Source organism: Megascapheus bottae, chromosome 32, assembly GCF_031878675.1.
Source record: "Megascapheus bottae isolate mThoBot1 chromosome 32, mThoBot2.hap1, whole genome shotgun sequence".
Lineage (NCBI taxonomy): Eukaryota > Metazoa > Chordata > Mammalia > Rodentia > Geomyidae > Megascapheus > Megascapheus bottae.
In genome coordinates, this window is record NC_143540.1 from 6,355,495 (window position 1) to 6,382,741 (window position 27,247).

Sequence of the window (27,247 nt, forward strand, 5' to 3'; positions counted from 1 at the left end):
CCTCGACTCTGCGGCCGGAGCTCTCCCCGGGGCCAGGCGGTCGGGGTGACGTCACCCGGCCACGCCCCCGGGCCGCGCGCCTCCGCTCCCGCCACGCCCCCTTTTCCCAGCATGCCCGCGCGGCAGCAGCGGCAGCGGCGGCGGCGGCGGCGGCAGCCGAAGCTCCTTTTCAACCTCGGCTTCTCGCCTCGGCGTCGCCCCCAAGATGGCGGACACAATGAGCCGGCGCCGCGGCGGTTGGCTCTGAGGTGGACGAACCTCCCACCCTGTCCTTCCCAGACTCCCGAAGGGAGAAGCGCGAGGGAAAGCCGAACGCAGAGCAGCCTAGGAAGAGGAGGCGGAGGAGGAGGAGAGAGAGGAGGAGGAGGAGGAGGAGGCCTGACTTAACGGCCGCCATCGCGGTACCGCCGAGTGGGGCGGCGCCTTGAGCTGCCGAGGAGGCTTCGGGGCCTTGAGGCGGCCGCCCGCTCGGCCTCGAGTCGCCCGCACGCCGGGCCCGCGGTCGGAGCCCGGCCGCTCCCTCGCCCCGCCGCCGCCGCCGGGCCCCGCCCCGCCCCGCCCGGGGACCCCGCGCCGCCGCCGCCACCGCCGCCGCCATGAAGCTGACCGACAGCGTGCTGCGGAGCTTCCGCGTCGCCAAGGTGTTCCGCGAGAACTCGGATAAGATCAACTGCTTCGACTTCAGCCCCAACGGCGAGACCGTCATCTCGAGCAGCGACGACGACTCCATCGTGCTGTACGACTGCCAGGAGGGCAAGTGAGTGCGGCCCTGGGGGGGGGGTCCCCCACCCCGCCGCCACCCCGCTCCCCTCCCGACCCTCCCCGCACACCCCCGCCGCGGCCCAGCCCTGCGTTTCCCTCCCCACGCTCTCAAAAACACACACACACAAAAAAAAACCCTCACGGCTTCCCGCGCGCTGCGACTCCCGCGACGGCCCCAGCACCTCTCCACGGAGAGTTAGGTATTTGCGTTTGCACTCGACCACAAGGTGGAGGTCTGCCTTTCTAACATTTTTTTGCTTTTTTTTTTTTTTAAATAATGATTGTGAGCGCGGTGACATGAGGATCTTATCCGTCTTTGGTTTCTCCTCCCCCCCCCCTCACCATCATCCATTCCTTCCCCCCCCCCTCCTCCCCAGCATTGCTGGCCCGACCCCACCTTGACCTTGACCTTTAGAACTGTTAGCACTCTCTCGCGCGCACACTGAGAGGGGGGGGGGTCTTCTAAAGCCTCTCTGGCTCACCTCCCTCTCCCTCTCCCCCCCCCCCCCCCGCCGCGCCTTTAAAGACTGTCAGGAGGTGCAGAACGCCTCCCCGAGTTCCACGCAGAACTGGAAGAGGCTGTTCTCCCTCTCGATCTCTCTCCCCCGCGGTGACCTCGATTGAGAGCTGGCACTTGGCCTGACCCTCTGCTCCCTTGAGCAAGCGGCCTTTCTCTGCCCATCCATGCCAGCGCGGGATGTGATCCTTAGGTGTCAATCTGGAGTCCTGGAGACGCTTTGCAAGCCTTCCTCCCCCATTCCCACCCCTTGGCCTTTAATTCCCGGTTCAGTATTTTCTCGAGACCCCTATGCTTAGGTGGCCTGGATGTGTGTCGGTCCTGGGGTTTGAACTCAGGTCCTGAGCTCTGCCCAGACGCTATTTTGCATAAAGCTAGTAAGTACTCTGCCACTTGAGCCACATCTCCACTTGCAGCTTTTTGGTGATTAATTGGAGATCTTCTTGGGCTTCCCCTGCCAGGGCTAGTTTTCAGTTGAGATCTCAGCCTCCTGAGTAGCTAGGATGACAAGCATAATCCACCAACACCTGGCTGTAATGAAGTTTTAAACATCCCTAAAACTTTCTAACTTGCCAAATGCAAACAGACTTAACTTTCCCATCCCGACCTGAATGTGAGCTCACTTTAAGACAAACTAAAGAAAATACATCCCTAAAAATCTTGTCTCAAAAACACTCATGTGATTCACCACATTCCCATACTCTCTGAATCTGGTCATGAAAGTTGTGTGCTGTAGAACCACTTATACCCCTATCACTTTGCCTTTTTCATGCATAGGTATGAAGCAAGTTCATGGCAGGGAGGCCAGTTTTCCCAAGCAGAGGGTGTTTGATTTAATTTAGTGGGCACATTTTATAACCTTGTTCCACATCTTTTTGTATTGTTGGGTTTTTGTCTTTCTGATGCTTTTAACTCCCTTTTTGGAGCTTGTCTCATTTGCGAATTTAATTGCCTAAAGTAATGCTGCTTCAGACTAACCTGTAATATTCTCCCCAGTTGTTTGCCCACTGGAGCTATGAGAAAGTATTATGTAACGGGCTCTGGATCTGCCTGTGGTATGAGGAAGAGGTGCCTGTAGAGGTGGTCCTGGGGGAGAGAGGGACACAGCTGCACAGAAGCCTATTTAAGTCAGTGTTGTTCAATTAGTAGATGGCTTTTTGTCCATGTCTGTCTACTTGGGCCTGTTTGGAGAGGAAGAAGGAAGAAGTAATGCTAAATGAAGCTGGGGTAAGGGGGTGCATGATTGTGGAAACCTGGAGACACAAGTTATTTGAAGCTGGTTTGTTTGCCACATGTAGGTTTGTGCATGGAATAGAACCTTCCCCCAAAACCTGATGGTGGAAATGTGCATCTTTATTCAAAGAGTGTAGACATTGGAGGTAGTTTTTCTTTCCTTCTCTGAAACTGGGAATCAAACTCAGGTGTTGCATGTGCTAGGCAAGTACTTTGCCATTGAGCTACATTCCAGCCTAAGGAGTAGCATTTCTGAAGGGCTTATCTCTGTGGTGGCATAATTTCTGTCTGGGAAAGGTAATAGAGAAAACAAAAGAGACTTCTCTTACAAGAGTGGAATGGCCTTTTTACAAAATAAGTTTATTCATACCTGTAGCCATTTTACTGAATTGCAGATTTGCATGAAGTGTTGGTGTTTCAAAGAACTCTTTTGAAAAAAAAGAAAAACTAGGCTTGTGTCTGTTCCTCTCCCCTCTCCCCCCAACTAGGCTTGGATTCAAGATCTCTAGCAGTTAGGCTGGTATTCGCAATTTTAACTGGTAATAATGAACAAAAACTACCACTTGTCTAGGGCAGTGTTAGAAGAAAACGTTTTCTTGGAAGGTGGAATACATTTACCAGCTGATAGGATTTGAGAGGAAAATGAAATGGTTAATTTTAGCTGAGCACCTGTGGCTTTATACCTGTAATCCTAATTACCGAGGTGGCTGAGAACAGGAGGATTAGGCTTCAAGACCAACCCAGGCAACAAAATAACTCACACAAAGCAGGGCTGGAGGTGTAGCTCAAGTGGTAAATTAGCCCAGGAAACTTGAGAGAGGGAAAATTTACCATGATACTTGAAAAACTATCATAGTCTTTGTAAATCCCTTGACGTTATATCTAATACGTAAATCCCTTGACATTATATCTAATACATTACAATCTTGGTTTCAACTAGAAAATGAAAGGGGGTAATGGATTTTTCTCCCTTTTTCTCTTTTGTAGCTCTCTTGGGCTTGAATTCAAGGGATAGGCACTATCTCTATGCTTTTGTATTCAAGACTAGCACTCTACTATGAGCCACAATTCTACTTCCAGCGTTTTGGTTATTAATGGGAGATGAGAGTCTAACAGACTTTCTTGCCCAGGCTGGCTTTGAACTGATATCCTCAGATCTCGGCCTCCTTCTTGAGTTGCTAGGATTAACAGGTGTGAGCCACTAATGCCTGGTATAGATTTCTTTCACAAGAAACAAATCTCAGGTTAGTTTTTGTGTTTTTAGAGATGAAGTCTTGTTTTTCTACTTTGTGCATATAGAGAGTTGAGCTAACACTGAGATCCAGTTTTTCAGAGATTTTTGGGATTTGCTGTTTGGGCTTTTTGAGGCAGGAGCTTCTCACATAGACCAGATTGGCCTTGAACTCAGGATCCTCCTACCTCAACTTTTGAGTGCTGAGATTGCAGGTATATAGTACCGTACTCCCTTACTTAGGAGTCTTACACGCAAGTGTAGTTTTACACTAAAAGGAGAAATAAAGACTAGTTTTGTATGGAGAGTTATACTTTACCTTCTGAAAGGTTCAGCTAGTGTTTTGGACCTGCAAAATCATATCCTTAAAGCAAGCCATTTGCAGTTGGCTTGTTTGGATAAATCATATAGTCTTTCCCAAAGAAAACTTTCTACTGTAACAGCTTTAAGAGAAATGACTGCTTGAGGTATTTTCTTTCGTATTCCTATTTATTTGCAAGTGCCAGGGCTTGAGCTGGTAAGTCAACACCTGACATTTAATTTCTTCCTAACTTGGGACTTTTTTTTTGGGGGGGGGGGTGTTTAAAAGATAGCGATTCCATGTGGTATGTAGGCTGATCTCTATATCCTGGCCTTAAGCAATCTTCTTAACCTTAGCCTACTGAGTAGCTAGTGGTAGGAGCTGCCACACCCCTTGGTTGATTGAATTTTTTTTTTTCTTTTTAAAATTTGTTATCAAAGAGAATGTCCAGAAACATCGAATACTAAAGAATTTGTTCATGGTATTCTTTTACAAAAGTTCCTAATGGAAAGTGAGTATTTTATTTTCTGATGCATCCTTCCACTTACTAATGAAGAGGCAGAGAACTGAATTGATTGAATTTTTTAAGAAATGATTTACCAAATCTCACCACTGACACATCATTCAAGTGTTATTGTTGATATGGACATCAGATTTTTGTGAAGGATTTTGATTTTTTTCCCCCTGTCCTGTCTCTTCATCAGACCAAAGAGAACCCTGTACAGTAAGAAATATGGCGTGGACCTTATCAGATACACCCATGCAGCGAACACAGTTGTTTACAGCTCTAACAAAATTGATGGTAAGCAAGACTCTTGTTTTAGTTTATGGTCATTGTTAAGTAGTTTGGATTGTGGTTTCTCAAATTGTCTTGGAATCTTAGTAAATGACTTCTGTTTCTCTTTCGTTTACATATTTTCCTATGACGTGCTAATTAAGTAGTTTACATATTTTCCTATGATGTGCTAATTAACATTGTTAAAGCTGAAGGAATGCTGGAAGCCAGCCACTAGTACTTTTGAAAGACTTGAAAAACTAAGTGTGAAAAAAAAAATCTCAGCTCACAGTTGGAATTTGAAACTTGAAAGAATACTTTTAAAACAAATGGAAGGGAAGACTATTAGACACAGCAAGTGGTTAAACTGTTGGACCTCCCCATTCAAAATAATGTGTACTTGATCCAAGTTATTCTAATTCCAGCACTGAAGAGGCTAAGAAATATCACAAGTTCTAGGCTAGCCAGGAATACAAAATAAATAAGAGAAACCTTCTTAGGCACTGGTAGCTCTTGCCTGTAATCAGAGCTGCTCAGGAAGTTGAGATCTTAGGATCATTGGTTCAAAGACAGCCAGGGAAGATTCATTCTCTTACCTCTAACCACCCAAAAAAAAAAAAAACCAAAACTGAAATGGAGCAGTGGCTCAAGTGGTAGAGTCCTAGCCTTGAGTGAAAAAGCTAATTGACAGCTCCTAGACCTCCGTTAAAGCCCCAGGACTGGCAATGAAGAAACTAAAAATTTTTTGAAGAACGAAGGATTATTGATAAAGTTATTTTTTTTCCTGTAGTAGCGTATTTTTACCTACTTTCCCCCCTGGGTTAAGTCCTTCTAAGTTGGCATATTCTAATGTCATTTATTGCTACTGCTGTTTTCACCTGAGTGTAGGTTAATAGGGGTTTTTCTTTTTTTTTTAGTACTGGCCCTTTGAACTCAGAACCTTGTGTTTGTGCTTCATGGGCAGGTGATCTCAACACTTGAGCCATGTTCTTTTTTGCTCTGGATATTTTCAGGTAGGGCCTTACAGTTTGTATGTAGCTAGCTGCAGATTGTCGTACCTGCATACCACCATGCCAGGCATATTGATTGATTCATATGGAGATCTCACATGTTTTATGTAGGGGAAGTTTATTTTTGGGGTTTTTTTTGCCTAGAATATTCCTTGAACTCTGATCCTCTTGGTATCTGCCTCATAGGTAGCTGCAATTTCAGGCAGGAGTCACAGCACCTGTTTTTCTCCTTTAATAATACTTCTCTACCTATACTAAAATTTTATAATGTATCATTTCTAATTCAGCCTATATTTCAGAAGCAGTTTTCTAAGCAAGTAGTGTGATGAATGCTTTTGGACAAGATGATAAAACATTAGGGTGGTGAGGAATATGCATGAATATGATCATCTAAATGACTGGTGTATTTCTTCTATTGGACTGCTTTTCTGAGCAATGAAGTGGGGATTCTGAGATATGGTACAGATGAGATGTATGTGTGGCACATGTGTGTCCTGTGCAGCTTTGCTGCATCCCAGGTGCCTCCTGAAGAGTTCTTCCAGTGCTCCGTTTCCTTTTGCCTGATTCCAGGCTGAGGTAGTAGTTTGTACAGTTTGAGGGTCTATAATACCACCCGGTACAGGAGATAACTGTACAGGCCACTGCCTTGCCAGGAACAGCGCGCCAGCTACCAAGCGGGGCAGAGAGGATGGCGAAGCCCTGCTCATCCCTGGGAATACAGGTAATGGGAGGAAGTCTTTCCTTTTTAGGGCAGGTGAGTCATTCTCAAGAACTAGAATATCTACGAATACTTTGTGGCTTGAAGGTGTTATAGAGCATGAAAAGACTGACCTTTGCCCCTATTCCAGATCCGCTATCTTCTGACTAGAAAGCACCATGGGGAACTACTTTGTAATGTTTTTGTTTCCCTTTCCTTCCCCCCCCCCAATATCCCCAGCCCTCCAGTTCTGTTCTTCAGGGTACTTCATTCTCTTGTCACTACTGTTTTGTTTTGCTTTTGTTTTGTGCCAGTAGTGGATCTTGATCTCAGGGCCTGAGAGCTTCCCGTAGATTTTTCTCTCCAGGATGGTGATCTACTATTTGAGCCACAACTCTACTTCTAGCTTTTTAGTGGTTAATTGGAGATAAGTGACTCATGAACTTCACCTGCTCAGATTGGCTTTGAACTGCAATTGTTCTCAGATCTCAGCCTCCTGTGTAACTAGAATTATAAGTGTAAGCTACTAGCACCTGTCAGATTCATTCCACTTTTAATCAAATGATTTGCGTCCTACTTCCCTTAAGCATAAATCTATTATTCCTTTCTTTGAAACTATCAAAATCTTATTGCTGTACTTTGGTATATTGGTGTTGGGTTTGTGTGTATGTGTGTATGGTGGGTTTTTGTTTTTTGTTTCTCACCCCCCCCCCTCCAGTCCTGGGGCTTGATCACTGCCCTTGGGCTTTCCTCAAGGCCAGCGCTCTACCACTGGAGTCACAGCACCACTTCTGGCTTTTTCTATGTATATGGTACTGAGGAATTGAACCCAGGTCTTCATGCATGCTAGGCGATCACTGTACTATCAGGCCAAACTCCCAGTATATTAGATTTGATTTCCCACCTCACTCCCCAAACATCTTGGTTAGTTTATTGGAGATAAGAGTCTTAGACCTTTTTCTTCTCCAGACTTCCTTTGATCCTCAGATCTCAGCCTCTTGAGTAGCTAGGATTGTAGCCTCCATCATTTACAATGATTTTATTTTATTTTATTTTGCCCGTCTTGGGCTTGAGCTCAGGGCCTGAGCACTGTCCTTGGACTTTCTCAAGGCTAGAGCTCTACCACTTGAGCCTCAGCACCATTTCTGGCTTTTTTTCTATGTATGTGGTGCCGAGGAATTGAACCCGGGTCTTCATGCATGCTAGGCAAGCACTTTAACCACTAGGCCAAACTCCTGGCCCGATTTTATTTTTTTTTTTTATTTTTGCCAGTCCTGGGGCTTGAGCTTAGTGCCTGGCCAGGTGTACTGTCCCTGAGCTGCTTTTGCTCTGAGTGCTTTTTGTACTCTACCATTTGAACCACAGCACTTCCAGCTTTCTCTGTTTGTATGGTACTATGGAATCAAACCAAGGGTTTCATTCGTGCTGGGCAAGCACTCTACCACTAAACCACGTTCCACCCCCGCATCTGATTTTCAGAATGTCTTTTAAGATGTTATTTCTCTTGAGTAACTAATGGCTTATGCCTGTTATCTTAGCTACTGAGATCTGTGGATTTGAAGTTTGATATGAGCCCAAGCAGAAACATCTATGAGACTCTTTAGTTCCAGTTACATCTAGCCAAAACCTGGAAGTGGCGATGTGGTTCAAGTAGAAGAGCACCAACCAGCCTTCAACCCCCCCCCCCCCCCCCAAAAAAAAAAGCCAGTGAGAGCAAGAAATTTTGTCTGTCTATGGATACTGTTAATGACCCAGGTCTCTAAAATACTGGATTCTTGTTCATTTTTTCCTGGCCAAGGTATATTTTCAGGGCAAATTTCACTGGAATAGTAGTTAATGAGCCAGACAGATTGGTAGTGAAACTATTGTTCTGGGATTGAATCTAGGACTCCTTACAGGGGCTAGTTAAGTCTCCCCACCTCAGATATACCCTCTCTCCCCCCATCCCCCTCAGCGAGTAATATACACATGTGTGCTGCCCAGTGAGTTCCGTGACTCCACATGCACACCCTTCATTTGGGAAGAACTGTTACTTTCCCATACTTTTCTTGGACGATGGATGGTAATGGATTCTCTGCCTTGCCTTTTCAAAATGAGGATGCAGTCTTTAAATAGTACAATGGGTCTAGGAGTTTGGCCTAGTATTAGAGTGCTTGCCTAGTATGCACAAAGACCTGGGTTCAATTTCTTAGTAACACATACATAGGGAGGACAAAAAAGGGGGGGCTCTGGCTCCAGTGGTAGAGCTCTAATCTTGAGAAAGCACAAAATGGTGCTCAGGCCCTGAGTTCAAGGGCCTGAGCTGGCAAAAAGAAAAAAAAAGTACACTATCATCCGATTTTATTTATCTTTTTTCAGATACCATTCGTTACTTGTCCTTACATGACAACAAATATATCAGATACTTTCCAGGACATAGCAAAAGGTAAGACCTAAATATAGAATTTTATCTTTTTGAGTTAATATTGATGTGGAAGCAGCGATAACCCATATCTGTGTTAAGATATGAATAAGGCTAGGCACAGGTCACCCTAGCTACAGAGGAGGCAGTAATCTGAGGATCGTGGTTCAAGTCCAGCCCAGCATGGAAGCTCATGAATCTCATCTCTGCCAAAAAATAAAAATAAAAAAAGCTACAAGTAGGGCTGTGGCTCAAAAGGTAGAGCACTAGCTTTGAACACAAAAGCTCAGGGAGGAGCTGGGAATGTGGCTCAGTGGGAGTGCTTGCTTAGCATGCACAAAACGCTGGTTCAATTCCTCAGTACCACATAAACAGAAAAGGCTGGAAATGGTGCTGTGGCTCTAGTATAGGATCCCAGCCTTGAGCAAAAAGAAGCTCAAGGAAGGTGCCCAGGCCCTGAGTCCAAGTCCTGCTACTGGCACCAAAAAAAAATCTTATAAATACTTTAACATAACCAACATTTTAGGTAATATTCTATCCCCAGATAAGCTAGAATCTACCCTTCCAAGTCTTTATAAGTTGTTCAAGCCATGTGATTATTTTCTCGGCTTCATCATTTGTATCAACGAAAGGAAGATCCTGACATGACATAGTTCCGCTTCCAAAACCTAAGACCACTTGACCCTCTAGCTTGGGGAATTTCTTAAGCACCAAGGTTTAAACATTTTCTTGGTCATTCCACAGCCTCTTGCTTGGTGGAAAGGCCGCCTCTTACTGTTTGAGACTGCTTGAACCACAATCCACTTGTACCTCCAGAGTGTCTGGGGTGAGGCAGGTACTACCATACCCAGCTGTTTGTCAAAATAAGGTCTGATGAACTTTGATTACCCCTCACCCCACAGCTCTACCTCCCAAATAGCCAAGAATATAGGCTTCAGCCACCACGGCAACTCATAAGTGTTAAATTAACCTCACACAGAAATTTGGGTTTGTGAAGATTTTCTCAAAGCCACTGTTGCTATTGAAAAGTCAGGAGTCAAGTGAGCATTTAGTTTGTGAGCATTTCTGTTCTTTCCCAGGGCTCTTGGAGTCTTTTGAAGGTTTTTTTTGTGTTTTTTTTCCCCCCTTTGCTTTTGTCTACCATTATTTCTTTGACTAATTCATCATCCCCGTTCTTTCAGTTCAGGCCCTTCAAAACCAATTCCATATTATTTTCATTACCTCAAACAAAAACCCTTATCCCACTAGCAATCCCCACACCTCCAGCCCCTGGCTAATTTACTTTTTGTCTCTATAGATGTGCCTATTATAAATATTTGTGTAAATGGAATTGGGTAATATGTATTCCTTTGTGTCTAGCTTTTATTACTAGAATGCTTCCAAGGTTTGTTTATATTGTCACATGATTCAGTATTCCATTGCTTTTTATTATCTATAGTACTGTATTTTGTGTTCTGTTTATCCATTTTTTTAGTTAGTAGACATTAGGTTTTTTTTTCCTACTCTGGTTAATATGAATAATGCTGATATGACATGTCTTGATATGACTTTGTGTTCTTAGTCCTGGGGTTTAACCTCAGGGCCTGGGCACTGTCCCTGAGCTGCTTTTTTACTCAAGGCCAGAAATCTACCACTTGACACAACACCACTTTCAACTTTTTCTGTGTATGAGGCACTGAGGAATCAACCTGGGTCTTCATGCATGCTAGGCAAGCAGTCTACCACCAGGCCACACTCCCCCCACCCCCACCCCCGCGCACATCATCTTGCATAGACATTTTCACTTCTGGATTGTTTTAAGAGAATAAAAGTTCTAATTTCTTCACACCTTCCTCTTCACCAGCATTTGTTATCAACTTTTATATTCTCTTTGTTTTTATGTTTTTTTTGTTGTTGTTGTTTACTCAGTCCTGGGGCTTGAACTCTGGACCTGAACCTGGTCCCTGAGCTCTTCAGCTCAAGGCTACCACCCTACCCTTGAGCCATAGCCCCACTTCCCATTTTCTAGAGGTTAATCAGAGATAAGAGTCTCAAGTCCTTTTGTGCCTGGGCTGGCTTTGAACCTTGATCCTCAGATCTCAGCCTCCTGAGTAGCAAGGATTATAGGTGTGAGCCTCCGTGACTACTCAGCTGTTTTTGTATATGTCAGCAAAAGGTAATTTTGGTTCACATTATAATCGTATTTAAAAAAAATAAATAAATCTAAGGTTTCTGAGTTGCCCTTGATTATCTGGATATGGTAGTGCATGTTCCCTAGAATGGCAGTGTGGGGAGGACAGGTATATGTAGATGGACAGTGTTGGGTTAGAGTTTACCTCCAGTTTTTCGCTCACATTTGCTTCACCTCCTGTTTGTTTTACTGTGTTGCAGGGTGGTGGCCTTGTCCATGTCACCTGTGGATGATACTTTCATTTCTGGGTCTCTTGATAAGACCATCAGACTCTGGGATCTCCGGTCTCCTAACTGCCAGGTAATGGTACCTCAGAGTTGTATTGTCTAAGCATTTTCTGTGGAAGACATTGTTTATTTGCCCTCTCAAGGAAGGGAGGAAGAAGTGGTTCTATGCTGGAATCCCAGAGTCTTCTTACCACATCAGAGCTAGCCTCTCAGTAGGCTCCCACTTAGTAAGCAGATACCCCAATCCAGTGTAGATTACCTTTTATCTGGTGGACAGGGTCGCACCTTGGATTTCTAGCTACCAGTCTGGGAAATTGTCTATAATATTGTGCCTGCACAGCACCACTTCAGCTTTTTCTGTGTGTGTGTGTGTGTGTGGTACTAGGGAATTGAACCCAGGTCTTCGAGCATGCTCGCTAAACAAGCACTCTACCACTAGGCCAAACTCCCAACCCCATTTGTTTTGGGTATTTTTAGTAGCTGAACAAAGGAGTTGCCATTCCACAAAGCAACTTCTTAATGCAATATATCTTTCAACATTCTCACTCATTCCTCCCAACCAGTTTCCCCCCTATTCTTTGTGGGATATGCACAATTCTTGGTATGAATTTTTAATTTTTTGCCAGTCCTGGGCTTGAGCTCAGGGCCTGAGAACAGTCCTTGGGCTTTCTCACGGCTAGAGTTCTACCACTTGAGCCACAGAACCACTTCCGGCTTTTTTCTGTGTATGTGGTGCCAAGGAATTGAACCCTGGTCTTTGTGCATGCTAGGCAAGCACTCTACCACTAGGCTAAACTCCTGGCCCTGGGATGTGAATTTTTTACCGAAGTCTCTACCCTACGCCATGATATTTTTTATCACTTTATTACTTTTCATTGGGAAGAGTAAATTATGTAGTGGCAGGCATTCATTCATTTCTTTTCTTTTAGGGTCTCATGCATCTACAAGGCAAACCAGTTTGCTCTTTTGATCCAGAAGGGCTAATTTTTGCTGCAGGTGTCAACTCTGAAATGGTCAAACTTTATGATCTTCGTTCTTTTGATAAGGTAACTGAATTTGGGCTCTCTTGGTGTCGTGATCATTTTCAGGATGGGTGGGTATTTTCTGGTGCAATGCAGTATGTCATCCTTTGCTTTCTCCCTTGAGAAGGAATCGAAGGGGATCAAATAATTCTCAAGTTCTATGAGTAGTTCTTCAGCATCTCATTATTCATATGTCTTGGTCGGGGGTGGGGACTGCTGTCTTTATCATTTGCAGGGACCCTTTGCAACCTTCAAGATGCAGTACGATCGGACTTGTGAGTGGACAGGGCTTAAATTCAGCAATGATGGCAAACTCATACTCATCTCCACCAATGGCAGCTTCATCCGCCTCATCGATGCGTTCAAGGGTGTGGTGATGCACACGTTTGGGGTGAGTGCCTGGCTTAGAGTATGGCTGTTCCATGCCTGTACCTCCTGCACTGAGGATGGGGTTATTAGCTGGATGGGGAAAGAACCGCCAGCAACCTCCAGTTAACTTGGGACATAGGTTTGCATTTTCTTCCTGCACACGAGCTTTTCTCTTTTGGAAATTAATTCTAACAGTAGTTGTCTAGCTTTCTCACCCCCTTGAATATGGAGTTAGGCGTAGAATATAAAGAGTGACAGCCATATTGGGAATGTTGCAAGACGGGCTGTTGCAGAGAAGGGATGTTGCGTTTGCTGGGTTGGATTTTGTAGCCGTTGTCTTCATTAGTGCCCTGTAACAACTAAAGAACTCTCATTTTAGGGTTATGCCAACAGCAAGGCTGTCACCCTGGAGGCTTCGTTTACTCCAGATTCCCAGTTCATCATGATCGGTGAGCACCTCCAATGCTCATGAGGCAGGGGTCTTCCCAAGAGCAGACTCTGACTTGGGTCCGGCCCGGGTGAATATTAGAATTCATCTCTAAAAGCATTGCCTTGCTAGTGTTATTACTTTTTGGTATGATTCTGCCTTCTGTTGACTGTGACATTGGTAAGTTAATGGTATTGGGGCCTTTTGTGGCTCAAAAAAGTCACTATATGGGAGATGACTTAGCTAGGTGTGCTAAAGATTCCTCTATACCTTGGAGAGGCAAAAATGGGTGGAGTTTGGGGCTTGCCTGGGCTATATTATAAGACCCTATCTTAAAAGGAGAGAGACAGGAAATGATATGTTTGTCCCAGGACCAATAACCAGAGTCCAGATCAATTCCTAAGCCCGGTGCTGGTGCCTCACGCCTGTCATCCTAGCTATTCAGGAGGCTGTGATCTGAGGACTGTGGTTCAAAGCCAGCCCAAGTAGGAGTCCATAAAACAGACTCATCTTCAGTTAACTACCAGAAAACCAGAAGTGGCCCAGTAGCTCTGAGTGGTAAAGCTAAAGTGCTAGCCTTGAGCAGAAAGAACACAGGGACAATGCCCAGGCCCTGAGTTCAAGCCCCACAACCAACCAAAACAAAAAATCACTTCCCAAGACTTCCTTTCTTCACTGTCTCCTGGCTCTCATTCCTGCTGAGAACCAGTCCTAAAGATGGATGGCCTCTCGCTAGACCTTGATGCCTCTGTGTGTGTGTGTGTGTGTGTGTCTGTCTGTCTGTCTGTCTGTCTGTCTGTCTGTCTGTCTCACCTGTCTGTGTTATGACTTGAGCTACTAATACATTTCCGTGCTCATTTTCTTTAGGTTCTGAGGATGGCAAGATCCACGTGTGGAATGGAGAGAGTGGCATAAAAGTAGCTGTATTGGATGGCAAACACACCGGCCCCATTACCTGTTTGCAGTTCAACCCGAAGTTCATGACCTTTGCCAGCGCATGTTCCAACATGGTATGTGAGCAGGGTCTTGCTCACACGGGCCCCTGCAGTGGTGCCTCCACAAGCCTAGCAAGCGGCATGGCCCATTAGTAAAAGCACCGAGTTCCCGTCTCTGCACTGGCTTACCTTGCCATGGGATCTCTGCTTGGGCTGTGGCTTAGGCTTGCCGCCCGTGGGCTCCCAGGAGATGACGGGTCAGTCAAGTTATGGAGCTTGAACCCAAGTCCTGGGTGCTGTCCCTGAGCTTTTTTCCTCATGACTAGTGCTCTGGCACTTTGAGCCACAGCGCCACTTTCAGCGTTCTGGTGGAAATTTAAGAGTCACAGACTTCTTCCCTGGGCTGGCGCTGAGCCACCAGCATCTGGCTTCTTTGCTTTATAAAATACTTGACTACAACCTTTCAGTCTTCTGTTCCTTTGTTTACACTGAATTCCTCAATTTTTTTTTTTTCTTCAGTGCTTCTAGCATGCCAAACTCTCCCCCTCCACGCCATACCTCCCCCATAGCACTCGTGTTTCCCCTTACAGTAGTGGAATGCTGTGGGTGACACAGGTGGGTGGCAAAGGTTCTTTTCCCAGGGTACAGCACTTGCAGCACTGTAGACCCCCGGTGGATGGGATGGGGGACACGGGCTCTACCTCCCCAGCTTTGGGGAGGCCCACAGTGAGGCGATGCCTGGCTGCCTAAACTTCTTTATGATCTCCCTGTAGGCCTTCTGGTTGCCCACCATTGATGACTGACCCTGAGGCCGCCTGGCTGTTTGTGTGCTGTGAGGGTGCTGGCAGGAAGAACTCAGACGGAACTGAGCTGACTTGGATGGGATCATTTTCCGTGCTAGAAACCATCTTTCCAACATGCCTTCCCACGGATGTGCTGCACACGAACGCAAAAATTTGCGGAGCTTCTCCACAAGGCCCCTGGTGCTGAAGACTGGGTTGGGACCTGGAACTCTCCAGCCAGCACCGCATCGGCTGCTCCTGTGAGCTGAGCACACTCACAGCCGGGCCATCGGGGCTTCCTGGCACCTGGACCTTGGAAAGGAATTGCTGCTGCTGAGGAGCTGGGACGAGGTCCGTTCTGCACATCCCTTCTCTACCCCGATAAATGCATGGGAAGCCTCCGTTGTGGTTTCAAGATGCCAGGAGCACATGTGCCCCTGCCCTCACCCTGCATGTGTTGTTACTGAGATCTCCCTTTGTACTTGTGGCATTTCTCCACAGCCATCGTGTTTCTTAGGTGCCAAACATGTCCAGAAGTGTGGTCTTCGCGTGCATCAGGGGTCTGAGGAGGGCACAGCATGGGGAAGGAAGGAAGCAGTGCGGGGTGGGCAGTGTGGGCAGGCCTCAGGTTTGGGTAGGGTAGGTGAAGGTGACAGGTGAGTTTGTGGGCTAGAAGGTTTAACAGCAGTCCTCCCGCATCAGGCCAAGTCCATTGTGCTTCCGGGGCCTGCTGCGCCGGCTCCGGACAGAAGCAGCGAGGCGGGAGCCTAGCTTTGTCCCTGCAGTGCATCCCACTTTGCCAAGGGCCAGTATTGTGGAGGAGTCTGAGGTGTTTACATGGATGCCTTCCTCCCCTGCCTACCACCCATCGTGTACATAGTGTGCAGACGACACCCGGAGAGATCTCCCAGCTCCCATTGGTGAGCTGGTTCTAGGCCTGTGTTATATGTTCTATTTAGCCTTTTTATATACCACCTTTGCATTGTTTGTATTTTAGCACAGTGTGTTCACCTCCATTTAAATATATTTGTGCAGGGATCTGCCTTCCCCCTCTTGTACATAGTTAGAGTCCAGCTGAAGGAGGGAGGCCTGCACCCTTGCTCAAAGTGTTTCCCACCAGTGTTAGTCCTCCCTCTTTCTTCCCTTCCTTCCCTTCCGTGTTCCCTTCGGGAGACTGGATGAAGCAAAGCTTCTAGTGTTTGCTGTTTTCCTCGGCAGCTAACTGAGGGTGGCCCTCGTGGGCGTCAGCCCACACTTCGGGCCCTCTCTACAGTATTAGTCTCTTTTTCTCCTGGTTGTGCTCCTTGTGCGCCTGTGTCTGTGTGTCGGTCACTTTTGCATGGCTTCCGTGCCTGGCTTGCCACATTTGGAGACAGGGTGCTAGAACCAGTGTTCTTCGTTTGTCTGGAGCTTCTTTGCCAACTTAATAGGTTACTCCCATTCGCTGGTAGATTCTTCATACTTTCTCACTTTCTTTTGAAAAAGGGCCAGGTTGAGAAGAGCTGTAGCAGAGTCAGTGGCTAAGTTCCCACCCAGAATGTTTGGCGGGGGGAGAGGGGTAGCACTCCCTGCACATGGAGAAACTGAGGTTGTAAATCACCCTGGGGTACACAACTGCCAGGAGTTATGCCATGAGTGCTTATGTTGAGTGGCAATCATAGGCTATGAATCACTAGCACTTTTTCTTTTTTTTTTTAAAGCAATTATTTTTGTGTTTACGCTGAAAAGACACACACCCTGGTTACAGCAGACTGCAATCTGCCTGTGGTGTGGTGTGGTGCCCGCTTAGTAGAGGAGATTTGTGCCTCTCCCGGCACGGAGGTGCTGCCTGCACACCGGCACAACACTTCCGAGTCTTTTCAGAGAAAGGACTTGACTTTACCCAGCATCAAGAAAGAAAATCATTTGTATCTGACTTCCTGTGTGTCCAAAAATGGAGGTGCCGTGTCTTCCAGAAACATGCCATCTCCACAAGCCCTGGCCCTGAAACTGCACAGCTGGCTGGCCTTGAGTTGGGGGGACAAGCTAGAAGTAGCCGCAGGTAGCCACTGCTTCTATGCAATGGCTGATACTGCGCTAGTGGGGGTGTGTGTGTGTGTGTGTGTGTGTGTGTGTGTGTGTGTGTGTGTGTGTGTACAGGCAAGGTCTCTATAAGCTCAGGCTGGCTTGCCCAAGTGCAAAATCCTAGGCATTCGCTATCATGCCCGTTTGGTTTTAATCTTCCCCCCTCCTTTTTTTTTTTTTTAAGGTACTGGAAATTGAACCCAGGATGTTGACACTTGCTAGGCAAGTGGGGTCTCCACCCTTTTAATTTGTTTTTAATTTTTAAATGATTCCCTGTTGTGATCACAATTATTGCTTACTAAGGAAAATTTGAGAATTAAAAAATCGGCAACCCACATATTACCACTGTTAATCTTTTGGTGTTAAATGTTTCACTAGACATTTCTGTGCAGAGATTTTTGCCGTGTTTACATGGTTGTTATTCTACTGTACATACAATTTTATGTCCTTTTTGTACTTAAAACATATAATAAACATTTTCTTTTCCATGTTATCAGTCTTAATCAGAATTTTCTGATTGTGGCCTCTTCCATTGAGTTTCTGTAGCATTGTTTGCTTGGTTTCCAGAGGGATGGCTTGGATAGATGGTGCCTCCCTGTATATTAATAAACAGCCATAAGAGCAGAAGTGAGTGAGTGGGGAAAAGCAAATCTGACCCCATTACTGATCAGATTGGCAACTGTGAAGTTCACTTTTCTCCTGTTAAGCCCTGGCTTATGGGAAGCAAGAAGAGTGGTCTAGCAGAAGGCCTAGCCAGTTATGTGATAGCTCATTGCTTGGGTAAGGAGTTGGCAAGTTCTTGGAGCCTATTTTTCTGTCAGCATCCCCAAAGCTGCAGGACCTGTTTGCCACCTGTGACCCCAGATAGGACCCGAAAACCTTGGACTTGCCACCAGAGTTTGGCTAAGAACTGATGGGGGTAACACAGAGAAACTTTGGATAGGATATGTTGGTCCATTCATAGGTTCTCTGACTCCCTCTAGCCAGGCCCCAGTGGCTCACACCTTTAATCCTAGCAACTAGAAGCTGAGATCTTGAGGCATGCGGTTCAAAGCCACCCCAGGACAGGTAAGTCCATAAGGTTCATCTCCAGTTAATCACCAAAATGCCAGAGTGGAACTATGGCTCAAATGATAAAGAGTGCTAGCCTTGAGCACAGCCCTGAATTCAGACTCTAGGACTGGCACGTGCACACACACACAACCTTGTAGGCAGGCAGGCCACAGTCCTTTATCCTTGTGTAAGGAGGAGCAGGAACAGGGAGATGAGCGGTAGGCCTGTGGCTAAGAGGCAGGCACAGGATGCGCCATGCTTTGCTCTGTGAAGGTCAGGTGGGCTTGCTGAGAAAGGAGGAAAGCACACTACAGCCTGCAAGGGGAGTACGCCAGCCTTACCAGCCCATAGCTCCAGGGGAACAGCAGTTTGGGGCTCAACTGGAGACAGGTTCCAACCCACACATTCTAGACTGATCCCCAACTATATGAAAAGCCAGGCCTCGCTGCTACAATTTTTCTTCCCTGGACAGGTTATGGGGGGAGGGGATGAAAAGGGGAGGGATGAGAGCTTCTAGTGCTCTGCCACTTGAGCCACACACAGTTCCACTTGGAGCTTTTTGGTGGTTCACTAGAGATAGTCTCATAGACTTTCCCTACCCTGGCTGGCTTCAAACCATGACCCTCAGATCTCAGCTTCCTGAGCAGCTAGGATGTCAGCCATGAGATGCTAATGCCTGACTACCGCCACTGTAGGAGTCAAGGACAGTCAGATAAAGCTGGAAAACGGAAATGGTGAAGACAAACCAGAGTTAACAGCTAAATCTAATAATTTTATAGACATTGGTATCAGGCTTGGAGCTGGGGCTGCTAGCAAGCATGCAACACCCTGCATTTAAACTAGCATCACCTAACAAAAAACATTCAAAAGCAAGTGAAACAGCAGTCCTTCTGGTAGTACCTCCAGCTCACAGAGGCTGGTAAAGGCTTTGTGTTTTCTGAGTTTCCTGCCAACGGGAGGTGGAGTAGGAGAGATGAAAAAAATGGACAAGCCTAATTATATACACTTTTATATACACGTTTGTTTTTGTCCATCCTGGGGCTTGAACTCAGGGCCTGGGCACTGTCCCTGAGCTTCTTTTAAGATTAGCACTCAACCATTTGAGCCACAGCACCTCCGATGGCTTTTTCTGTGTATGTGGTACTGAGGAATGGAACCCATGGCCTCGTGGATGTTAGGAAGCACTCTATGGCTAGACCACCTTTCCAGCCTATGTGTATGTAAGAGAGGTTAAGAGGAATCCACCAGAAAGCCACAAGAACTAGCAAAAAAAAAAAAATCATATACATGTTTAGCCATGCTGTACACACAACTCACGCAAGCTCTTCTGCAGGGCAGACCTTTTTTAATAAAGGGTGGAGAGAGCTGGGTTAGGGAGCTACAGTAAGGCCAGGCAAGAGATAAGGTGAGCATCCACCCTCACCAGCTGGAAAGTGCCTCCTTTTTCTTCCACACAACTTCCCTAGGGTCTGTGCCCTCCAGTGGCAAAACAGGAGCTGGGCTGGTTCTCAGAAGCTGTCCTCAAGATGGCTGTTCAGCCAGGCATTGGTGGCTCATACCTATAATCCCAGCTACTCAGTAGGAGCTGAGATCTGAGAATCACACTTCGAAACCAGCCCGGGCAGGAAACTCCATGAAACTCTTCAACAAACTACTCAAAAAAAGCCACAAAAAAAGTAGCTCAAGGACAGCACCTAAGGCCCTGAGTTTAAGCCCTTTGCCTGAAACTCAGCATTTCAGTCTGCTGAAGAGTGCCCTCAAAAGTCTCCCCTGCCAGAGGACAATGTTACTGCAAAAAAGGCAGGACTTCTCCCATTTCTGACTTGTATTCCAAGACAGCAGAGGTAGACGCCAAGAGCATACAGCTGTGGAGGAGTGTTAAAAAGATGTCGGCTGGCTCTGAAGAAGTTCTACACCACAGAGTCTGCATGCTCACGAGCCACTACCCCCTCAGCCCTGGCCGTGTAAGGGAATCACAAACACGGAGATGTCATCGTACGACACCTCCCCTGGGGCGCCATCGTCTGTCCCCTGTGTGCTATGGATCAGGATTCGGGCCAACTCTGAGAACCTGTGAAGACCGACCAACAGATGTAAACAGCTGGACACTTTACAGCGAGACCCCCCCACACACACACACACAAATTCACTCCCAACTGCAGGCCAAGCAAGCAACCAGAGTGGGAGGCCCAGAAGCTGGGTTATTGGAATCTAAACCCCATTTTTTTGTTTGGTTTGTTTTGGGAGTCATTGGGCTTGAACTCAGAGCCTGGGCACTGTCCCAGAGCTCTTTTGCTGAAAGCTAGTGCTCGTACCACGTTGAGCCACAGCTCCACTTTAGATTTTTCTGGTGCTTCATTGGAGATAATCTCAAGGGGACTTTGCTGCCCCAATTGGCTTTGAACTGTGATCCTCAGATCTCAGCCGCCTGAGTAGCTAGGATCGTATGCGTGAGGCCACTGGAACCTGACTGCAACTTCTTTCAATCCCCTGTGAAACTTACATCCTTCAGCCTGGCCACCTGACCTAAGTTGAACTCCATATAGCACTCTGTCTCCTCATCTATGATTCCTTGGCTTTGCTGCTAGCACCATCCTAGACCCAGGAAAACCTCCCAAGCAGCTACAATACCTGTGTGGGTCTTCACGGTTCCCAGGGAGAAAGCTTCGTACCAGCCGTGCTACCTGCTCATTGGACAGGACATCCCAGAGCCCATCGGTTGCCATGACAACCACATCCTCCTCCTGCAAGGCCAACTGGTCCACATCCAGTACTGTCACCTGTGAGACAAGCCTGAGGAACCCTCTGTGCTCCCCTCCCCAGCTCCCTCTAGTTTTGAGACCGCCCTGAAGATCTTGAACTATCATCATAGGGGGGCCTCTTCTCCCCCTCACCCCCCGTGGCCCCTGTCTCCCCTTACCTGTGGAGTGGAAAGCAAGAAGGGCTTCAGATGAATGTCTGTGTCCAGGACTCTAAGGTGATGGTCCCCGAAGCCCCGGGACACAGCCAGTGTTCCCAGTAACCGTGCCTGGTGGCAACAAAAGGCAGGAGGGGATGGCGCATGGTTCCACAGTTCCACAGAGTGACAGATCCTGGGGGGGCCGAGTCCATTTAGGGAGTGACTGAAGAGGAAATTCTTGGGGTCCAGGCACTTACCTGCCTACCCTGTCCGTGAATCAGCGGGTACTTCAGATCCGATTGCTCCACTCGTTTATAGCTCCTGTCAAAAGTAAATGCAACGCCTTGAGCTGGTGACCCACGCCTGTAACCCTAGCTGCTCAGGAGGTTGAGATCTGAGGATGAAGCTTCACAGCCAGCCCCGGCATTAAAGTCTTTTTATCTCCATAGAACCATCTGAAAACCGGAAGGGAGCTGTGGCTCAAAAGTGTAGAGCGCTAGACTTCAGCAAGCTCAGAGACAGTGCCCAGGCCCTGAGTTCAAGTCCCACAACAACCAAAAGTTCATTGTCCCCGGCTCCATCTGTATAGGCCCTCTCCCTCCCCCACTATGTCCACCCCCCCACCCCCCATCCTACTCACCACCCACTCATGTGGTGGTCTCTAAACAAAACTTTCTGCCCCAAGTCGTCTCCTTTCAGCCGCCGTGGAAACTCCAAGCGGGTGAATTCGCCAGCCAGGAGCTCGGGGTACACAAAGGCCTAGAGTGAGGAAGATTATGCTCAGGTAAGCGTGGCTCCTTCTTTGTGGCCCTGGATTTTAGAGGACGGAGTCCTAGGGTCTCCCCTTACCAAGAGAACCTACCAGCTGCTGGATCCGCTGCCGTTCTGTCTCAGGCGTGAACTCGAAGCTCAGAGGCCGGATCTCATCTCTCCTTACCAAGATGGCCCTGAGATGGGGTTGAAGGGAAGGAGGAGGGTGATGAGGCAGTCTCCTAAACCATGCCAGCTGTCCACACCACCAGCAGCCTGCCCTGCTCAAAGCCCTCCGTGACTGCTTAGGACCTGCAGGGTGACAATTCAACCCTTTAGCTTGGTAGAAGGTCCCTGGCATCGACTGTCCACACTCAGCCCATGTTTCCCATATCTTTTTTTTTTTTTTCTTCATTGTGCCAGGACTGAGGCTTGAACTCAGGGCTTGAGCTAGTGCTAAGGCCTGGGCCTTAGAGCTCTACCACAAGAGCCCCAGCACCACTTCTGGCTTTTTCTCTGAGGATTCAAACCCAGGGCTTCATGCGTGCCAGGCCCACACTTTCTCACTAAGCCACCTACCCGGCCCCACGTTTCTCGTTTCTAATCTTCCCTGTTGGGGACCGACTGTGGGGTCAATGACCTTGGACCTGACCTTGGACCTACACAAGGAAGTAACTCTTATCATGATGACTTTAAGCAATGCCAATCAGCTCTTATCAGGATGACTTTAAGCTATGTCAATCAGTTCTTATCATGATGACTTTAAGCAATGTTAATCCTTTCTCAATTATCCTATATGTGATTTGTTTACTATTTTGTATGAATGTAGCCTCTGGCAACTCCCTAGTTTTAAGAAGAGTATTTAAGGTCGGAACTTAAAATAAATGGGAGAGTCTTAGGCGGCAGTCTGGAGCTCACAGTCTTCTTGGACTGCTGACTTGGGCTGTAGTCCTCCCGAACTCCATCTGTTTGTCTCTCTTCTATTTTTTCCTAGTCCTTGCCCCTATTTCAGGAATCCCAATCCGCGAACCCTGGTTTGCTGCCGGCTGGCCCCGGCACTTCCCCACTGCCTCTGGTGCCCTCACAGCTGCCTGACTCCGACTCCATCCTGCCCGCCCCCCTTCCAAGGGTTCACTCACCTGCTGTCCCCAGCGTTGGCCACGTACAGCTTTCCCTGCAGAACCACAGCCACCAGGGCAGTGCAGCCACCCACCTGGCCTGACGCCTGCAGCTCCCTTCCGATAACCTCATCCTGATGCAAAGCGAGACTCTCTCAGCTGTTACCGCACCACCACCCCTCACCCCTACAAATCTCTTCCTGCAGCCCCCCCCCCCCCACCGCTGGAAGACCTAGACAAAGGAAGTGCTACGCAAAACAGAGGAAGAGAAACCAGTTCCCCACTCCCTCCCTGCACCAGGGTCAAAGCTTGTTCAGTGAATGCCAGGATGGGAGGCAATCGGCTCCTAACAGGGCCTGAAGCTATGGCGGAGGTAAGAATGACAGTGATGGGCTAGGAATGTGGCTCAGTGGTAGAGCGCTAGACTTGAGCAAAAGAGCCTCAGGGACAGTGTGAAGGTCCTGAGTTCAAGCCTAGGGACCGGCAAGAAAAGGAGGAGGGAGGGGGAGGAGAGGAGGGACAAAGCCTCCTGTGCTTCCCTAATTGTCACACTCACACATTCCTGGAAGGCGTTCTCCAGAGCCCCAATCACCAAATCTTCTGCCCTGATCCCCTTTTCTTCCACAAACTGGGGGTCACTGGAGCAGACGCAGCAGCCGCTGAGGTGCATGGGTGGCTGAGGTGCCAGCATGCCTTCCACCACGGCCTCCAGCTGCCGACGCAGACAGGAGTGGAGGGTGTTGGCAGCCAGAATGGCGGCCGCAGGACCCCCGTGCCCATCAAACAGTGCCCAGTAATGACCAGTCAGGAACTGCACGAGAAGAAGTCCATATCAGCTTCTGCCTGGCGTTAAGCCCAGCTATTCTCTTGCCCGGCCCCAAATGTGGATGCAAACAACAAGGTAAGAGGGCTGGCCTAGTGGTAGAGGGCTGCCTAGCACGCTCGAAGCCCCGGGTTCCATTCCTCGCTACCACATACACAGAGAAAGCCGGAAATGGTGCTGTGGCTCAAGTGGTAGAGCTCTAACCTAGACCAAAAAAAAAAGGCTCAAGGACGGTGCCCAGGCCCTGAGTTCAAGCCCCATGATGGACCAAAAAAAAAAAAAAGAGGGATCTAGTCATTAGGCTCTCCTCACCTCCTCTGGGCACAACATCAGCCACTCTTGATTTTCTTCTGTCTCCAACTCACAACGACGAATGCACAGCTTGCCACAGGCGGCTTGATCCTCGTTGAACTCCGATTTCTCTGCGTTGATGATTCTGAGGTCAGGGAAATGGGAACTCATCTATGTCTCTATGGATCTATGGACACAGGGACAGTGCCCTCTGGAACCCAAATTTGAACTCAGAGCTGGGAGGTAAGGGGCAGGTTAGATCTGCCATTCCTGTCTTCTTCCTAAACCTGCTTTGTAGGAGGCCAACCCCCCAGGATGAGATAGGGGAGGGGATAACCTTCTACACTCCAGTAATCCTAGCTCATCAGGAAACAGATCTTAGGATCCTGGTTCAAAGCCAGCCTAGGCAGAAAAGCCCAACCTTCTTAGGGAGGTTCGGACAGCGCTAGGTGAGACAAAGAAAGGACTGTAGGGGGGTTGGGGGCGTGACCTACGGGTACAGTGCTTGCCTAGCATGCACGAAGCCCTGGGTTTGATTCCTTCCTATCTCACAGAAAAAAGTTGAAAGTGGTGCTGTGGTTCACATGGTAGAGCCCTTGCCTTGAGAAAGCTCAAGAACAGTGCCAAGGCCCTGAGTTCAATCCCCAGGACTGGCAAAAAGAAGAAAAAAGGACTATCAGGAAGTGACACTGTGGCTCAAGAGGTAGACTTAAGCTGAAGAGCTTAGAGACCTCACCCAGGCCCTGAGTTCAAGCCCTATGACCAACAAAAAAAAAAAAAAAAAAGAAAAGGAAGGGTGGGCTCAGGGGGGTCCAAGGTGAGCACAAGCAGGGGTGAGCCGCCGGCGGGAAGGGGGTGTCATTTGATTACTGGGACAGTTTTCTAGATCTGCCCAGAACCCCAGATTTGAAAGGCACAGGGGTATGGGGACCAGAGGAATGGGGTGGGAGCATAACCAGGGACGCAGGGGGCGGGGCCAGGGCGCGAGGGCGGGGCCCGGGCGCAGGGGGCGGGGTCAGGTCGCGGGGCGGGGCCCGGGTGCAGGGGGCGGGGTCAGGGCGCGGGGCGGGGCCCGGGCGCAAGGGCGGGGCCCGGGCGCAGGGGCGTGGTCATGTCGCGGGGCGTGGCCAGGGCGCAGGGCGGGGCCAGGGCACAAGGGCGGAGCCCGGGCGCAGGGGGCGGGGTCAGGTCGCGGGGCGGGGCCAGGGCGCAAGGGCGGGGCCCGGGCGCAGGGGCGGGTTCAGGGCGCGGGGCGGGGCCAGGGCGCAAGGGCGGGGCCCGGGCGCAGGGGGCTGGGTCAGGGTGCTGGGGGATCTGGGGTACAGGGGGCGGGGCCCGGGCGCAGGGATGGGGCCCAGGGTGCTGGGGGGATCTGGGGTGCAGGGGCGAGGGGCGGGGCCCGGGCGCCGGGGGATCTGGGGTGCAGGGCGGGGCCGGGGGGTTCAGGGGTGCAGTGACGGGGGGGGGGGGGACACACTCACTCGGCGTAGCCCGCGTTCCAGGGCAGCACGCGGCCCCGCGCGGGGCTGCGCACGGGCCGGGCGTCCGGGCGGTGGGAGGCGTCGGCGAGGCCGGAGCTGGAACCGGAGCCGCGCAGGAAGCGAGGCCGTCGGTAGGGCACGGGGCTGGCGCGTGGCCCGGGAGGCCGCGGCGAAGGCAGCGGCGCCCCCGGCAGGAAGCGGCGCCGGAACCAGCCGGCGGACATGGCGCGGCGGGGCGCTCGGAGCGCGCGGGGGGCCCGCAGCCCGCCCCGGGGTCGGGGAGCAGGGAGGAGGAAGCGGCGGGGAGAGGGGCGGAGCGGCGACGCCTCCCCCCGCCCCTCCCCAGCCTCCCGCCCCGCCTCCCGCCCCTCCCCAGCCTCCCCCTCCCCCGCCCCTCCCCAGACCCCCCCACCCTAAGCACTGCGCGTGGACTGCCCCTCGACCTCCCCCCCCGCGGGGCCCTGCAAGGGAAAGGTGGGGACACGCTGTCTGTCCCGGAGTGTGGGGTAAGCGCCTGTCACCGCACCCGCCCTGTCCCCCACACTCATGCTCCATCCGTGGGCGACCCTCCCCAACCTCCATGGGCCTTGAAGTCAGGGCCTGGGCTCTGTCCCTGAGCTTTTCATGTCATTTTGCTCACTGTCCCACCTGTGCCACGGCGACACTTTTTGGGTGGTTCAAACTTTCCTGCCCAGATCTCAGCTCCCTGAGTAGCTAGGATCAGAGGCCGGCCTCGCGGATACCCACCTCGAACTTACGAGATGGTCTTTCTTTTCTTTATTTTGCCACTCCTGGGCCTTGAACTCAGGGCCTGGTGGGCACTGTCCCTACCCTTTGAGCCACAGCGCTGCTTGCGGCTTTCTCTGTGTGTGTGGTACTGAGGAATGGAACCCAGGGTTTCCTGCACGTTAGGCGAGCACTCTTCCACTAGGCCACACTCCCCCAAGCCCTCTTCTGGCTACTTTTCATGAGGATCTCAGCCGTAGTCCCCTGTCACACCCGCACTCTTGGATCAGTGTAGGTTCTATTGCAAGATGACTTCCGTTTCATAATGGAGCACTCTCACCCATGGAGGGGAAGTTTGACATGGCTCCCTTGTTTCCATTTATGACTGTAGTTGACTCAAAACTACCCAGTCCCACTACCCCTTCTTCCCCTTTCCGCCTCCAAGAAGCCAACTCAAAGGCCCTATAGGAGCAGACACTAGCACTTCTTTCAAATCAGCAACAGAAGTCCTGGTAGAACGTGGATGTTGCAAGTGGCACCAGAGGTGGAGTGCTAGCCTCGAGTGAGAAAAAGCTCAGGAACAGTGCCACATCCCTCAGTTCAAGCCCTATGACTGACCACAAAAAGCAGGGCTGGCGGTGTGACTCAAGTGATAGAACACCAGCTGAACAAGCCTGATTAACCCAGTACCCTCCTTCCCCAAATAGAAGTCTTGCTCCATAATGCTTGAGCCAGCTGTCAGGGGAAAGAGTCAAAGCTCAGAGAAAGTTTCCTTCCAAGGACACCTGTGTTGACAGTCTATTGAACTGTCTTTTGTTTTGTTTTATTTTGTTTTGCCAGTCCTGGGGCTTGAACTCAGGGCCTGGGCACTGTCCATGAGCTTCTTTTCTCCAAAGCTCTCACTCTACCACTTGAGCCACAGCGCCACTTCTGGGTTTTTCTGTGAATGTGATACTGAGGAATCAAACCCAGGGTGTCATGCATGCTAGGCAAGCAGTCTACTACTAAGCCGCATTCTTAGCCCTCACTACTTACTTTTCCGGGTTTAAAATCTGTTTAGCTGGGCACTGATAGCTCAGGCCTATAATCCTAACGACTCAGCAGGCTGAGATCTGAGAACTGAGGTTCAAAGCCAGCCTGGGCAAGAAAATCCATGAGACTCTATCTCCAGCTGACCAAGGAA

The 27,247-nt window shown here is 49.2% G+C and overlaps 3 protein-coding genes across 5 annotated transcripts in view; 1 reads left to right on the plus strand and 2 right to left on the minus strand.

The window, feature by feature from the left end:
* Glyctk (glycerate kinase) overlaps window positions 1–750 on the minus strand; it is a 13,686-nt gene extending 12,936 nt beyond the window's left edge. The window contains exon 1 of the mRNA XM_090323276.1: window positions 608–750. The gene's annotated coding sequence lies outside the window, so the exon portion shown is untranslated. The remainder of the gene's footprint in view (window positions 1–607) is intronic.
* On the plus strand, window positions 593–17,416 carry Wdr82 (WD repeat domain 82). The gene is made up of 9 exons (XM_090323283.1): window positions 593–757; window positions 4,749–4,846; window positions 8,885–8,951; window positions 11,298–11,397; window positions 12,254–12,370; window positions 12,582–12,737; window positions 13,095–13,164; window positions 14,010–14,152; window positions 14,851–17,416. The coding sequence occupies exons 1-9, from the start codon at window positions 597–599 to the stop codon at window positions 14,878–14,880; spliced, it is 942 nt and encodes a 313-aa protein (XP_090179409.1). The 5' UTR covers window positions 593–596; the 3' UTR covers window positions 14,881–17,416.
* Ppm1m (protein phosphatase, Mg2+/Mn2+ dependent 1M) lies at window positions 17,328–25,606 on the minus strand. Of its 3 annotated transcripts, none has more exons than XM_090323282.1 (10): window positions 25,339–25,606; window positions 23,879–24,002; window positions 23,300–23,455; window positions 22,765–22,877; window positions 21,738–21,822; window positions 21,516–21,634; window positions 21,133–21,196; window positions 20,897–21,004; window positions 20,608–20,756; window positions 17,328–17,518 (listed from the first exon to the last, which is right to left on the minus strand). In XM_090323282.1, exons 1-10 carry the CDS (start codon window positions 25,560–25,562, stop codon window positions 17,347–17,349), a joined length of 1,314 nt encoding a protein of 437 aa, XP_090179408.1. In that variant the 5' UTR covers window positions 25,563–25,606; the 3' UTR covers window positions 17,328–17,346. The 3 variants fall into 3 exon arrangements, with proteins under 3 accessions (XP_090179408.1, XP_090179405.1, XP_090179406.1); XM_090323279.1 differs by having other exon boundaries at window positions 23,300–23,554; XM_090323280.1 differs by lacking the exon at window positions 17,328–17,518 and adding an exon at window positions 19,567–20,047 and having other exon boundaries at window positions 23,300–23,554; window positions 25,339–25,605.
* Between the last annotated feature and the right edge of the window lie 1,641 nt (window positions 25,607–27,247).

Coding starts and splice junctions, on each gene's coding strand:
- Ppm1m (XM_090323279.1), bottom strand. CDS start 25,562: ATGTCCGCCGGCTGGTTCCGGCGCCGCTTCCTGCCGGGGGCGCCGCTG. Junction 21,197..21,515: donor GACCACCACATGAGTGGGTG/GTGAGTAGGATG, acceptor TACTTTTGACAG/GAGCTATAAACGAGTGGAGC. Junction 20,757..20,896: donor TCTTGCTTTCCACTCCACAG/GTAAGGGGAGAC, acceptor CTTGTCTCACAG/GTGACAGTACTGGATGTGGA.
- Wdr82 (XM_090323283.1), top strand. CDS start 597: ATGAAGCTGACCGACAGCGTGCTGCGGAGCTTCCGCGTCGCCAAGGTG. Junction 758..4,748: donor TACGACTGCCAGGAGGGCAA/GTGAGTGCGGCC, acceptor TCTCTTCATCAG/ACCAAAGAGAACCCTGTACA. Junction 12,371..12,581: donor ATCTTCGTTCTTTTGATAAG/GTAACTGAATTT, acceptor TATCATTTGCAG/GGACCCTTTGCAACCTTCAA.